The 16309-nt window shown below is 35.3% G+C and overlaps 1 protein-coding gene across 5 annotated transcripts in view; it reads left to right on the top strand.

The window, feature by feature from the left end:
* EPHA7 (EPH receptor A7) overlaps positions 1 to 16309 on the top strand; it is a 164514-nt gene that overhangs the window by 104540 nt on the left and 43665 nt on the right. For all 5 annotated transcript variants that reach the window (XM_051614731.1, XM_051614732.1, XM_051614729.1 and 2 more), the window contains exon 6: positions 13888 to 14012. In XM_051614731.1, coding sequence (XP_051470691.1) covers positions 13888 to 14012 — 125 coding nt within the window. The remainder of the gene's footprint in view (positions 1 to 13887; positions 14013 to 16309) is intronic.

The raw sequence follows: 16309 nt of genomic DNA on the forward strand, positions 1-16309 counted from the left end.
CAGTTAAGCTCCCTTTAAACTCAAGCCAACTGCTTGCATTCCTGACCTTATACAAATTCTGAGCCAGTACTCAAGACCAGTCATGGCACTTCACCTGCTGTTAAATGTCAGGGCTGGGCAGGAATTTTTTCCAGATTTTCCTTTATTCATGTTAAAGTCAATGAGGCAGATGCAGGCATCTGATTTCTCAGAAGGAAGGCATTGATTGAAAAGAACTCACACTCCTTCCCCTTCCTTTTCCCCTTCCTCTCCCTTCTTGTGCAATAATCCCTGAGCTATGGACTAGTATGGAAACTAAAGTAAAGGAGCAACTAGGATTATTTCACACTAATTTAATCTATTTTGCATAAAAATGCTGCAGGTTCAAATTTTCTTTGTTGGATTTTTTTTTTTTTTTGTGGGGGAGGGGTTGGTTTAGTTTTGTTTTTTGAGATCTAGCTTGTTTTTAAATATATATATATAAATACACATTTCTAAGTATTTTAAAGAACCATATTGAAGATCTTTTTTATTTTGCTAGTAGTTTACCACAGAGTTAAATAAGGGGAGGAGAAGTGCATACTTTAAACAATAGAGTATGTCATCTGGATAGACTGGCAGTACAGTAAAATGTAGGGTTTAAGCATGATTTTGGGTGATCCCGTATCTTCGGTTCAAGCTCAGTAATGTAAGACAGATGTATGTAGCTATTTTTCTGTAGATCATGAACCTGCGTTAGTCACAATCCTAATGTATCATGCATATCAGTGGGTTTTTTACCTACATTTCTGTGAGTACAGTCTTGTGGAAATTATTTGTGGAAACTCCAAGTTCTGTTTGTTTCTAGGGGTGAGAGCAGTTTCTTGGGATCCTGGAGGAAAGTTATTCACTGCATCAGGAAGGTGGGTAGGTGGTAGACTCCATCTGCCAAACTTAGCTGTGTGTCACATATCGATGCAAATTTTAGGCTCTGAATAAACCAACCCCTTGCAGGACATGGCTTGTTAACCTGTTGAAGAGGGACAGATATTTCCAAGCTCCCTCAGAGTGAAGTCTTGCCTCCCTCAGTGGGTGCCTGATCTGTACCAGATAGGATGTCTCTTTGGAGGCCTTTCAGGCAAGCCTTTTTCCTTGACCAGGTATCTTCTTGAGTTTTTCATTAGGCTTCTACTGCATAGACTCAGGACTTTAAGTCAGAGAGACTAGTTTCCAGCTTTGGGTAATCAGTTGCTAAAAATACCAGAAATTAACATCTTGCAGTTTCTGTCAGAGACAACAAGTACTAGACTAACCACTTAAAATGGAACAATAGCAATAGAAATTAAAAATAATAAAAAAACAAGTAAAAATCATCATCATAATCCAAAGCCCACAAAAGATGCATGAAAGAACAGTCCCACCAGTCAAGTGATGTAGCTTCCATCTCAAGATACACCTGGAACAACAAAACGCTAGGTGGGATCAGTCCAGACAGATACTGCAGAACGTGGGGAAGGGTGAAATTTGTCCTAAGATGGGAGAATTGTATTTATTGATAAGTTGCACACTAACTTAAACATTGTAACATATGCAGCCAGTACATAGCAAAAGCTCTTTTAATAAAAATAAGCCAGTTGTGTGCTCCACTCTTAAAGTCAGTTTGCAGTCATGTCCATTTGAAGGTATCTATCCCATTTATGAAGCTCTGATTGGTTCCTGTGGGATACAAATATTATTATAAAAAGTTCCAGGAGTTCTTATGTTATCTGACTTTAAATGTGTATCTCATAAACCTTTAATTTACTTTGGATTAGAGAAAATACAAGGTTAAAGAAAGAAAACCCCTTCAAGTAGAGATTTAAAATAAGACATGCCCTTATCATTGCTAGCTCTATTTTATGACTAATTCAGCCACTGTTGGCTAATCAGAACAACGGGGATTTTTTTTTTCTTTTTTCTTTTTTTTAACTATACCTGAGCACATGTGCAGTGCAGCTTTGATTAGTTAAATAACCTTTCTATTGTTGCACCTTTTTCAGTGGGGATCACATGAAGAGCTGCAGAAACACATAACAAGGTGATGAGTAGACTGAGTATTTTTATCATTGCATGATCATGAGAGAAGTTTCTAAATGTTTTAGCATAGCTATTTTCTAAGGCAGGGCTTACACAGGCACATTTAAGGGAGGGAGAGTAATGAAAATTCAGTATATTTATGATGATGGGAAGTTGCAGTACCATTAACTTATTTTTCATTTCATACAGTAAGCAGTGCTGAGACCATATACATTAAGGAAGCAAGCTATAGATGTTCATTATTTGGATATATATCCATCTTAATACGTATATTCTAGATACATTGATGAGTATAAATAATGACACCAGAGCTTTTTCAAATGAATAAGGTGATAGACTGATATTCAGAGGATATAGTCCTCTTTACATACTGTGCAACTATGCACATTCCTATGTTTAATACAGTATTGGTGCAAATGATGTACTATTGTTTGGCTAATCTGAATTTGAACTGTATTATATACTGTGCTCACTCATATCTTGGAATCACTAAATTTAAGTATTTTCATGTTGATGGTGAATACAGCTTTTGTGCTATATGTATATGCAGGCAGGAGTGATTTCTACTGTCAACTCAAAACCTCTCATAGGGAAAGAGTAATTGAAAAATAGTGTACACAGTTTGTGTAGGAAAACAGCTATCTTCTTTAAAACACAGGATAGTACTGTGGTTATGACTCAGATTTGATTTTTTTTTTTGGCATTCCAGTTTTACTGTCTTTCTCCTGTATCCTTACAACCTTGAAGGACTTGTAAAACGTGTAGATACCATTTTTCCATAATTTTGTTCAACAGGACAGCATATGTTGCAGGCAGTCTGAAGGAGAGAGAAAACCTACACTCTCCCACTACCTTCGCTATGAGTGAGGGAATCAAGAGTCATGTCTAAAGTGTAATATTTAGGTTAAAGAGACCCATAATAAACTATTCAAGGAAGCTTATGCAACCGCTTATTTTTCCAGTATAGTGACTAATTCTGCAATAAAACAGAAACAGTTTTGAGTCTTTTCTTAAAGTTTAACCTTTCTGACTAAATGTTGTGTCCCAGTGTATTACTGCAAAGAGCTCCATTTTCATCTCCTTCACCCTGGATATTGATTAAAGTTCGATATCCAGGATGGAAGGAGTCAGTGCAGTCTGTGCTTATTCTCACCATTAAAAATTGAAAGAGTATCAGATCCATAAACTATTGTTTTGGGTTTGGTGTGTAGTTTTTTTTTTTCTTATTAAAGTTCACTCTTCAGTTCTGCTTAGCATTCTTTCAGGATTAAGTGGATTCCCTACAGTTATGAAGTTCTGTAAGTAGCTACAGTATTTAGCTAGCAGCTTGCTAATTACAGTTATGCTGTTGTATGTAGAGACCTGGATCCCGTAAGATTATGGTGAGAGGTAAGTCAGAGCAGACTCCAGACTAATTACCTTAAGATGCTCTAAGGATCAAGCAATACACCTCCTTAACTTGACAAGAAAAATTTAGGAGATAGGAAGAAATTCAGATAATGTGTGAGGAAGATGGGGTCTGCCTCACCTAAAAAGTATGTAAATGTTACATGTCAGATTTTTTTTTATGTACTAGGACATCTGTTCCTCCTAAAATCAGTGCCTAAATTCACTATATAGTCAGTGGAGAAAGCTTTTTAAAGGCCTTAAAGTGGAGATGTTTTCAAATTTATGGGTCTTGGTTTAAACAGGCAGAATCTTGTTCTGGATCTTTCCAAAGCGCTTACCTCTCTGTCACAGGGAGCAAAGGTATTTGAGGGAACTTAAGCACTTAATTTAGGAGAGCTGGAGTCGCCTAAAGGGTAGGTGCACCCAGCTGCCTACGTTAGATTGTCTGGATCCCATCCAGAACCTTTTCTGAAATAAATGAATAAAAAGCTATCTCTGTGAAACTGGCAAAGAAATTCTAATCTTTTTGTTTAAAAAAAAAAAAAAAAAAGAAGAAGAAGAAAAAAGTAACCAATTAATGATGTAGCGACGTTGCATGATCAGTTGTGGTAATTAATTTTTTAATTACTTTACCCTTAGGACCTGATTCTGATCTTAGTTGCATTGGTATAAAGCAAAGATAACTTAGATAAAATCAATGCAGCTAAACTAAAATATAATTGATGAGAGGTCAGAATTAAGGCCTAAATGCTATGCTAAAAGTGGAACTAATCAGAAAGTTAAATGGGTTTATAATTTGTGCAATTGACATTTTCGTAATCTAAATCTCCAAGAAGTTAACCTTTGGATACAGAACTTGAGTTTCCCTCAGAGCCTCATAGCATTCAGGGAAGTGAAGCCACTAGAAAGTGTGTAAAAAGACGGTGATTATGTATAGCTTTTAAAACCATGTTGTAAATTCTCCCATTAAATGATTGATGTCTTTCCATTTTAATAAGTTCCTGCATAAGACAAGTCTTTGTGCAAAGTTTTCTGGTGAGCAGAAGCTGGAGAAGCAGTGAGTACCTAGCATGTTCTCAAATAAAAAAAATGCCCCCAAATCAGAGGTTATTTTAAGCAGTGAGGAGAGTTATAAACCAGTGTCTACTCAAAGTCAAGAATATTTCAGGTCTTTTGGAAATTTTGTTTAGAGTTTACTGTTTGTGTAATAGGTGGTAGAGATACAATTTTAAAAAATCCTGCCAATTTATCATACATAGTTGCATAGGTCCTAGAAATGTGTTATTTCTATTACAAAATTTTAATGGTATTGGTTGCAAAAAAAAAAGAAAATAGAAACAAGCTGAAAATATTTTCTTACATTTTGTATTCTATTAAGTAAGTATGTGCAAAATCTCTAAAGTAATTACTGCTGTTTAATAGCTAAGAGTTAATTTATATTATCTCTTCAAATCAATCCGTTAACTTCACTTTACTAAATGTGCTGCCCCTAAGATAAAGGGTTTTCTTTCTACTTTTTCATTTTTTTAGCAGCTCGTGCATACTCACCAAAATTATTTCATTTGGGACGATCAGCATTGTCTCAAATGGATTTTTTCTCAGTTGTCAGAATGCATGTGAATTTTCATACTTCAAGGGAAATTTTGAATCTTGTATTTATGTCAGTGGCAGTTCTCCACAGCAGTGACCTCGCTCTGCTCAGCAAAACTGCTTCTTCCACAAGCCCTGACCAAGGGGGTCGAGCTGAGCACTGTGCCTGACCTCTCTCTCATGGACATGACTTTCGCTCCTCTGCATAGTTGCTAACTTCAGGCTTATTGCTTCTGATATTTATCACTGTAGCAGAGATTCCCAGACAGATATATATCTATCTCCTTAAATTCTAGAGATTTAATGCTCTTTGGGAGAAGTACAGGCTCATAAAGTGGAAAAAAAAAAAAAAAAGCCTGCTATGTTTTGCAAAGAATTCTTCCTGCTATCCCTGGGAATACCACCCATGCTGCTTGCAAAACTATGCCCATTATTATGCATTTTGCAGGAATTTGGAAGGCTTGAACAGAAATTGTACACATTTTGGGAATGTTAGTAAAGTAATATTTTCTTTTCCCCCTCTGAACAATTATGTCTTTGAAAGCGTCAGTTTGATCAAACCCCTGGCACAGTCATAATTGTTTGTGCTGACATCTTTATGGAATATTTATATGCTTTTCTGTTAATATTTGATCAACTGTGGGGTTTTTCTGGCATGGCACTTTGTTTCCAGATTTTTCTTGGCTATGTCTGTCACAAAATGCTTTGTTATGGGGCTGGAATTCATTGCATTGTCTCTTGGACATCCTACACAAAATAAATGTAATAATACTAGGCTGTGGGCCTCCAATGCCACAGTTCTAATTACCTCACACCCTCCAGCAAAAGCAACTTTTACTTTTAGAGAAGTCAAACTTGGGTGGCAATATTATCTATACAGTAGCAATGAGAATGTATTAAGGTTTTTTTTTTTTATTTTTGTTTTGTTTTCCCATGAGTAGCATCCTTGAAGCTGACATCTTTTTGTGACTGAATAGATGACAGCATGAAATTCAATTACAGCAAACAGTCTCAGTCATTACACCTGTCTGCTTCCAGAGGAAAGTAGCTGTAAATTGTGCTTTATCCTTCCGTTACCTAAAACCTGTGTCTGTAATTGACACTTGCCAACAGAGATGACTGGAGACAGGAGAACATAATGTGTCTGAGTACCCCACCAGGGAAAAGAGTATCCTTGTCTTTGGGATTTTTGTGGTGTTTTGTTTTCTTTAATGAAGAATAATACCCGTGTGCCAAGGATTTACTGCAAGGCTGGTGGCAGATGTTTCTGCTAAAAAAAAAAAAAAAAAAAAAAAAAGAGTTATGAAAGATGAATCCTAAAACAAGGCAGGACAAAAGAAAAATCTAATTAACATGGAAAGATTTCTTCTGCAAAGGAAAACAAATGCTTCAAGAGAACAAAAGCCCCTCTCTGTTATTTGTCAGGCTGGTTTGTTACTCTAACACATTTGTAAGAATCAGGTTTGTGCCTGACATGTCAAAACTTTTTTCACAAAGCAAGAGTTGTGGATACCTTGGGAGTCAATGTTGTCACTTGTTACGCAACTCAGCATCCGTTCATCACTGATTGATGCCCAAGTTGCCAGTTTTAGAAGAAATGGGATACGGGCATGACAATAATATTTGTACGAAGTGTCAGGCAGGAGGAACAGGGGAGCTCATAGAATGGGTCTAGATGTAGACTCTGAACAGATAAAAAACCAAAACATTATAGGCAAACTGTCAGCCCTGATCTTTCTGAACTGTTTCATTTCTTTCTGTTAAGTTCCTTTTCTTTCTCTTTATTGGTTTCCCTCCCCAGAATCTTGCCAGAGCAGATAGCATACGAAACTGATCCAGCTGGTGCATTTTGAGCTTGATAAAGGCTTTACCAGACCATTAAATATTTAAAATGCATCAAACATATAAAAAATATGGGCAATAACTAAATCACTACACATTCGATTAGAAGGCTATTTAAGCATAAGCTTTCTTAGAACTTTGCTAATAATATTAGGGGAAATCAGAATGTATTCATTGACTTTCCTCTTTTTTTTTACTGACATTTATTAATTGGTTTGCAAAAGTATTTGGGTAACTACTGCTTCTGTTCCTTTCTGTAGATCAGCAGGTAATTTGAGAGTTTCTTAACCACAAAGGCAATAGTAAAAAAAGTAATGGAGTAATGCAGTCAAGTGCTACTTGACTATATTGCCTGTTACCACGTACTCAGGACATCCCCAAGTGGCCTGGGGGGTGGTGTCTGCCTCTGCTCATGCTTGCAGAGCATTGGAAGCACACTGTGTTATATTTATGAGCCGGAAAGTAAAGTGTGTCAGGAAGGAAGTTAAAATGGCTTCTCTGTTGGATATTGTTAGTGTAAAATATCTGATTTATTTGGGCCTCTCTTTGAATGCTACAGCTTGTAAACACAGTGGGGAATTTCTCTGTCATTGATCCAAAGCAATGGGTACTAATGGCATAATACAGTGGTACTCAATAACCTTTTATCATGGGCTGCTTTGTCATGTGGAGACTTAACTGAGGGGTGAGAAATCCACTGTAACAAAAAAAGAAATCTTATTAATTTCCATCTATCCATTTAATAATGTTCTGCTTAAGAGCTATTATTTTCTGTCATCTTTTTGCATGAAATATCATTAAAATAGCATGAAAATTAAGATACATATTAGTGTAAACATAAAGAGAAATGTAGTCATTTCTTTCCCCAAGCATTCAAAGGACAAGCTGTGGCAGATCTCTATCATGGCTTGAATAGCACTGCCTTGTTATGGTGCTCTGAAATTTTCAGTAATGTTGTTATTATAATAAATATGCTAAAGTATTTTTAGATAATTTTTTCCCACACAAGGCCTTTCTATGGAACACAGATTAAATAAATGAGGGAAATACCAACTCAGAAAAATCTTAACATTTGCTCAGTACCTGCAAACCCTTGTCAAGATTTTGGTTTAAGTGACATCTGTGTTTATGGAAGCGAGGGTGTGTATCCTGAGGCACACTGCCTCTGACCAGTATAAAAACCAGTGTAATGCCACATGCTGGCTCCAGGTCCCTGACCGTGGTAGCTGCCATTGCTCAGGGTGTAAAATCAGTTTGCCTACCACTCTTATTCAGTAATTTTGGCAATTCTGATGCCTAAATTTCCTTTCAGAGCAAACCAGAGCAGAGTGGGAGGCCAGTTTATAACCTCATTTACACACTTTCTCTTGGGAGCAAATTAGCGCTCAAGGCAGTGCAGAAGGGTGCCATTTGGGTAATACTGGTGCAGGACTGTTCATAGAGTGTAGGGACTTCTGTATTCTCTTCCTGAGCAACCATTTAAGAGCTAACAACAGAATGATTTTCTGCTACTATTTTCATAGATATACACGGGTTCATTTTCCATTTGTTATTGGTAAGAGGCCAGATTCCAATCTCACTTTAAAATAGACATAGAGTCAAAGCAACTCTGTTATCTGAAGATTTCTGCCAAGAAAGGAGACAGCAAAGACATATTAAGAAAAAATAATAGAGTAGGTTATAACCATTGGGATGCTGATATCTCTCTTTTTCCATGGTTTGCATCTGTTAGCAATGTGACCTTCAGGCTGAATACTCTAAACACCCCCCTACTGCTGTAGAACATTGTTGCAGAAAAATGGTGTTAATGTTTCATGTAATGTAAAATGTACGTTGGGCCCTAAGATACAGTTTTACAGAGATGTAAAAATTGTTCTCTTTGCTGCAGTTTGAAAAGCCAGTGGTTTTGAGTGATTGCTGCATATCTTCACGATATCAAAAGGAAAGAGGCAAAAAGCCAAGAATTTTTGTCCTTTGGGAAGTACTATAAGGGTTCCATGCTGTGAAAGGAGTGTTACTGTTGATTTCAGCTAGTAGAAGACAAAGCTCAGATTGATTTAAGTACCTTATTGCTATTATAAGATAAAGTAATATTTTAAATTTGCTAAGGAAGGCTGATAGCCTGTTCATTCCTTAGTCTTCATATAGCAATCATTAAGCTGGAGTTGCAAACATAGTTTTAGTAGCATTTATGAATACAGAGTCTGGTCCTGCACTGGGGAGCATTTACTCATTTTCATTTGTGAAACTTTCTGCTTCAAGTGGGACTGCAGAAATGAAGCCCTTATTTCTGAGGATTTTTAATTGTTTTATATAGTGAACTACTAAACACCTAGGATGCTGCCTCTAGAGACACTTAAAAAAAAAAAAAAAAAAAAAAAAAAGTATCCAACTGATGCTGTTGATAGAATTGAGACACATTCAAGATTCAGGACTTTTTAAGAAATGGCTAGGTATGTTTCTTTTACCAAGTTACTTTTTTTCAACAAAAAGGTGTTACAGCTGATTTTGTGCTAGCAATTGATGCATTATTCCTAGTTCCTTTTAGATATGAAAATCCAGCTTCATGTGTTTTCATTCTTCATTTTCATTTGTTTGTTTTAGTATTTTGTGTTTTGTTGTTGTTGTTGTTTTCTTCCTGATACAAAATGCAAACGGTTTAATTTTGCATCGTGTTCCGACTTTTAGAAAGTACACTGTGTATCAAGAGAAATGTTTGGCATGAGAACCAGAAAATAGCTAAGGAGAGAGATTAAAGGCATGAGCAATATTATATTACAACATTTTCAGAGGATTCTGGACTAAAAGCAGTGCCTTCTAAACAATCACCACAGTTCTGTATACCTAATTATTTTCACATATTGTTAATATACTGTATGCTTGGCTTAGCAGTATGGATGTAAAACTTGTTTACCAGGTGCAGTATCTTCTCTGGAACAGAATATTTCCTTTGAATATCACGCTCTTTTTGACACCTCAGTTTTAACTTTTTCTATAACTTGATCTGAAAATGATGACCAGCTTGAAATCTATGTAACTCAAAGGCTTTATCAGTAAAACCCAGCAGAGTTATATTTCTTTGTGGTTGTGGTGTTGAAACCTAGTGAAAAATCAATTTTTCCTTTCTCTGAATGGTATATTTGAAGCATTAAAAAAGGTGAATGAGTGTGTTGACGGCCTGTCGTGCTCAAACTGCTTTCTTATGCAGCATGTGTGGGTACATCTGCCTGTTAGTCCTGAGAGGCTGTGTGTATTTGATGCATTGGATGTTGTGTCTGCAGGATGGAGAAAAAGAAGAGTTGAGGTATATCGGAAAGAAAGTTGATAGCAAATGGTGTTTTGAACAGCCTGTATTCCCCAGTGTAATATATTATGGAAATAATGATTCTGACAAGTGAAGCTTCTTTGTGATCTGAAGTGATACAGTAGGGATTAAACACTCTCAAGTCACTCAGGACTGGGTGCTTAGCTGTCTAGAAGTGCTGTAAGAAGTAACATTATAAAGAAAAACTTAAATTATTTGGGATTTTGTTGGAGGGGTGTGTGTGTGTGTGTGTTGTGTGGGGGGTGGTGGTTTTTTAAATTGTTGACATGTTGTTGTTATTATTACAGTTATTACTATTATTATTATTATAGTTTTTGTTGTTTAACTAGCAATGGAAACAAAACCAGTATTTTTAATTCTGGTTTAATAGAATTATCTTTTTTTTAGTGATTTAATACCATATTTTATGTTGTTTTTAGGGATTAATTGTATGCTTTAACTCATTTTCAAGCCAGCTCAAGCATAGTTGCTTCAAAACTATAAATATGTTGTTAATTAATTAACATGGATGGGCAATGAGAAGTGGGCTAAAGGTTTAAGAGGAGGTCTCAGGAGCCAGAACAAATAAAGCATGAATACCAAACAGCCTGTAAGAAAGGGAATACAAAGGAAATTTTTATACTAGAAAAAAGAATAAAATGCTTCTGAGCTGTTCACTCTCATTAAGTACAGATCAAGAAATGCAACCCAGAAGGCAGGATAAAGATAGCATATACAACTAGCCTCTCATGTCAATAAATTGGCTTACATGGTTGCTCTGGTTTACAGAGTTTTCCTTGCAGTAGCAGCAGGCTGGTGTACCTTGCCAGAGGAGGATGTTCTGCCTTCAGCTGATTCTCTCCTGACAAACACAGACTCACAAAATAAGCTTGAGTAACTTACTGCACTTTAGGAATATTGCATGGTATGGGAGTTATGTAAAACAGAATTGACCTCAGAGCTTCCAGTATACAGAGTCTGAAAGGCTGGACTTTCTCTTCTTCCTAATGTGGTACTTCTACCAATGGAAGTAGACAAAATTTTCAGATAGAGGGGGGAAAAAGCAAAAACACAATAAAAAAAACAAACTGCAGTCAGCTTCTAAGCTGACCATTCTTGAATGAAGATAATATTAATTGAAAAGAAATATATTAAAGAGTACATTGATTTAAGAGTTTTGAATGTTATCTTGTGATGTTGATGAATCACTGAAGATTTTGTTTTGAATTGGATTTCCTTAAGAATGGAATATGCTTGTTTGTGATGTACTTTGTACAGATGTTAAGTAGGAATCTCACATTTCCCTGATTAAAATCTTCCCCCTTTTCTGTTCCTCCTTCTCTGCATTGCTGTTTCTTCCCCACATACATAGAGTTAACTAAGGCCAGAGGAGGCAAGTTCATTTTGCTTCACTGCTTAAAAAAAAAGAATGCTATGACCAACGGATTGAAAAAATTTGATAAGCTAAAACAAAAGGCAGCAAATGTTGAGAACAAACTCCAGTGACCTAGGTAATATGAAATTGTTTCATGATAAGTATGAACGTAACAATTTTGGACATCTAAAAATGTAAAATTAGCAATTTGAAATAGTTTGTTTGGATGAGATAGAACATTATACATGAAACGTAATGACCTCTCTGAAATTCAGCCAGGGTGCTGTGCTACTCATTTAGACAATGAAGACAACTAGTTAATCACAGCAAAGAAAACTAGACAGAGTAAATTAGTTTGCTGCATTCCAGACTCTTAGCTACGAAAAAGAATATATTTCACTAATTAGAAAGTAAAAAAACTCTTTTAAGATTTTAGAAAGAGCAAAATGAAGGGCAAGAGATAGACTTGGGCTTTGGAGTGGTGTATCAACCTGTGCTGCTTGCTCAATACAAATTTATTATTTGATCTGTTAGGCAGCTTACATTAAGGAGTCTTAAACTTTGATTATATTGATTATATACAACATAATAGTTCATAATGAAAGTTTTTATGCATGGCTTCAGTCCTTAGTTTTCATGGACTCTTGGAGCCTCTAATGAAATGTAAATAAGTTTAATTTAAAAAACACTTGAATATACATGTTATAATAAGAAAGGCTAGAAACTTCACAATTAAAATAAGAAGTTAACAATCAAATCTTAAGTTTTTTATTGCCTTGATTGTGCTGTAGATATTTTATCATGATATTTTTATGCTTAATGCTACAGGATTGTGCATTCTAGATGTTTTATTTCTATGTTCTTTAAATTAGAGAAAAGTGTATGATCTAAAGAATATTAGAATGAAAATTACTCTAATTAGAATCAAAGTAGATGGTAAAACAGAGAGGGAAGTTCACCTGGTTGTTGCATGGGATAAGAATCCTGTTTTATTTGAAGAGTGTACAGCATTTTACATACTAAAGGGTTTATGTGCAGTTCTGAAATAAGATAGTTCTTGGTTTCACCCAGAAAATTATTTTAAATTTTAATAATTTTTATTCAAACAAACAAGTATAAAATCATTACTAGATTATATACTTGAAATAGATACAAATCAATTCATCTCTATTTTTTATTTCCTTCCCTGTCTCTGAGTCTGCTCTCCAAATATGAACAAGTTCCTCTGTAAATAAATGTAATTTTTCTTTTAACTGCAGGGGGCTGAGGATCAGGTCCCCTCTTTATCTTTTGCACGAACAGTGTTACACCCCTCATTATTTCCACTGGATTGAAAGATCAAATTATGTATGTTTCCAATGCCATAGTTGTTTTTTTAAAGACCCATGGTTTTACAGTACTTTTGTGCTACATTCATATTGGCAGTATGTATGTTTGAGGAAAAGTGGGATGTTTTACTTCCTTTGGCACTGCACATCAGCATAAAATCTGCTGTCTTTTTTGATTGACATGAGGTAAGCTGATGAAGCAAGTTTTTCAGTCTCACATTTTATTACATTAACTCTTAAACATTTTTACATGAGAGCCAGTGGCTCTGTAATGCTTGTACATTGTTGGTTTGGTTTTTTTTATATTAAAGGGTGCTTGTTTGTGGGTAACATTTATTAGGAAACCTTGTGTGTGTGCATGCAAGTGTGCATATATGTATATCTCCATAGAGTGAGGTAGAGGAAAATAGTGTTCCCTCTGTTTCATAAGATCTACTTCTTAAATTGTCTCACATTTTCAAAAAATGCCAAGACCAAATATGGAGACTTCAGCTCTACAGAGAGAATGTCCTGGGAAGGTTTGAACTAAGGAAAAAGAGGGGGTTTAGTCTCTTACCAAAGTTGTTTTCATCAGTGAGTCATGCTGTAATCAGGTAGTGCGACTGATTATTTTTCAAGAAGAATTGAAATCAGTTATATGTGATTTTGTTTCAAAAATCTGCACATTTCAGAAGCACATGCAATAAATATTTAGACTCTTAATTTACTGCACATTGATCTAAAAATCTACTTGCTGTCTGATAATTTATTTGCTTGTTATTCCTATCTCATGAATTTCAGTTCTGCACTAACTTGAACAATATCACTTTTTGCTGTTTGCACTTTAATTCGATTTCCGTTCTAGGTTTATGAGCAGTAATAGGGTCTTGCTTGAATATTCATTAGCTTTGAATTGTGAGCTATGAAAAGGTGTTTTCTTTTACCTTAATGAAAGTGGCTCAGCACGGGGTGGATCAGTAATGACATTTGATTTTAGGCATCCGACAAATTTGCTTTTTATTTATTGATACATCTTGTCCAAACAGCTCCCTCGCAAGTTAGCGGAGTAATGAAAGAGAGAGTGCTGCAGAGGAGTGTGGAGCTTTCCTGGCAGGAACCAGAACATCCCAATGGAGTCATTACTGAATATGAAATCAAGTATTATGAGAAAGTAAGTGCTAAGATTATCTGTATTGTACAACAGTGTGCTGTTTGCTTCGTGTTGGCTTGCTGTTTTGTGGAACAATGTTAAAGTCATCAGCTGTCCTGTGTCTTCCAAGTCGCAGTGATTTAACTCCTTTTTAATAACTAACAAATCCCTGCAATTATTATTGCTATCATATGTCTCATATGTTGTGTTTTTATATCCTAAATACAAAATATCCACTTGAAATATGTTTTTCTCAATTTTTTTTTTTATTGTTAGGTTATGGATAAATTACCATTATATTTTTTATTTTCCTGTATCTTCTATGTTGTGCATAAAGCTTATTTTATTTCCTTCTGTGTCACTGTAATTCCAATCTTGAGGTGATGTATCAAATGCAACTCTTGACTGCATTTTGTATTTTCTTCTGAGCTAGGCAGCTTTGACTTCATGCCTGAAAACTTCCAAAGTTTCAGCTTCTACAGTTTCAGCTGATAAACATTCCTTATTTGTCCTTTTCAAATGTCCCAGCATTGTGAGCTTTATTTTTCACTTGTTCTCTCAACACAATAATGAATCGAGGGCTGCTTTTCAATAGTAGATGAAGTGATCTCTGTTTCTGGTAAGAGTGAAATTGCAATTTTATTGATGTCAGTCGGAGTTTTTCCATTCATTTCAGTGTGTCTAGGACTTCATTCATGATAACTTTGAAGTACTCCAGAATAAAAGAAGTCTGACAAGCATATAAGTAGGGCCACATGCAACCATAAGCCCAGAGAAAGCAAAGTGAAGGCAGGTTGTATAGATCCGTGTTTGCCATGGGACTCAGACTATGTCTGGCTCCTCCAGATTCTCTGGGAAATTTACTGTAGCACATAACTTACTCCTAATTTTTATAAAACATTCTGGGAGAAAAAAAAAAAAGAATTAAAATACAAAGAGATTAACAAAGGAGCTCCTTTGTGATCACTTGTCAAGTTGTTTCATCCTTGCAAAAAAGGTAATTGTACCTCTATCTCAAAAAGAGCATGTCAGCTTGCTAGGTAACATAGAATTGGGTAAATTCAGACCAGATTGAATCTAATATCAATTGTCACATCGGATTTTCAGTGCTGAATTACACAAATATATTTATCAAAAGATCTTTATATGATTTGAGAAGGGAATAAAATGTTTATTTGTTGATGCTAACTTCCAGTTTAAGTTGTTCACTTTAATGACTCATTGCAAAATTTACCCAATGTCTGCAGAAAGCAAAACAAAAAGGGAATTCTAATTTTACCAGGTAATTTTTGTTCCTCAAGCATGTGTGTGTGTGCACACATATAAAGTGCATACATTTAAAAAAGTTTACTTGTTTACCAAAGGCAAAACTGTTCTCCACACGAAAAATCCCAAACAACCACTAAACTGAAAAAGCTTGGGCCTTTTAATATGCAGATTAATTATAATCTCTTACAGTAAAATAAATAATTTAAATAGATAGTGGAAAATTAAAGTGCTGAACATACTAGAGTTTTCATGAAATGCTAACTTTTAAAATGTGGCTTTTATTATTTTTGCCTGTATATTCATGTTCATACACATCAGCAGCAGGGTTTCATTGCCAGTTTCCTATGTTTGCACATACAAGAACTGATGTTAAACTTGTTTTATAATGGAAGGAAAACTTCCAGTTTTTTACTTATTGCAGTGAAATTAATTAAAGAGAAGCAGCAGCTCATCCTACAAACATTTCCAGATAAAGTGAACAATATGCCTTTTATTTTGTGAGACAATTTCAACAGAAATACTTAAATGCTTGCATTCCTTCCAAAATGATGCAGTTCAGCATGAAAAATACTTCATAAGCTTCTTGCTCAGAATGAGAGGCAGTTGGTTTTTTTTCCATTAGTTTAAAAGAAATAAAAAAATAAAAAATCTGAACTTTCAGCTCCTTTTACAGCCAAATTAAATCAAACATTTTTGTGGTTCTGAAATATTCTGTGAAGTGTTTTTTTCACCCTTCACTTCTGGCTAGAGCTGTAGTGGAAACTGCCTGAAGTATTCGAAATAACCCTGTCCTGTGAGATTTCTAGTGCAGCTTATTTTTATTTCTTTGTTATCTCTTTATTTTGAATGCAAGAATTGTTGGCAGTTCACATAAGGCTCATTTATGCATTAAACCCCAAACTCTGACATTCCAGTGTTGTTTACAGTCCTGAATCTGACCGTTTACAATTTTCTTACACTTGTTTCTCATCTCTCGAGCGTTCCTGTTCTTTCTCACATACCAACATACATTCCACCATGATCCTCACTTACAGATTATTTAAATCCTC

Source organism: Apus apus, chromosome 3, assembly GCF_020740795.1.
Source record: "Apus apus isolate bApuApu2 chromosome 3, bApuApu2.pri.cur, whole genome shotgun sequence".
NCBI lineage: Eukaryota > Metazoa > Chordata > Aves > Apodiformes > Apodidae > Apus > Apus apus.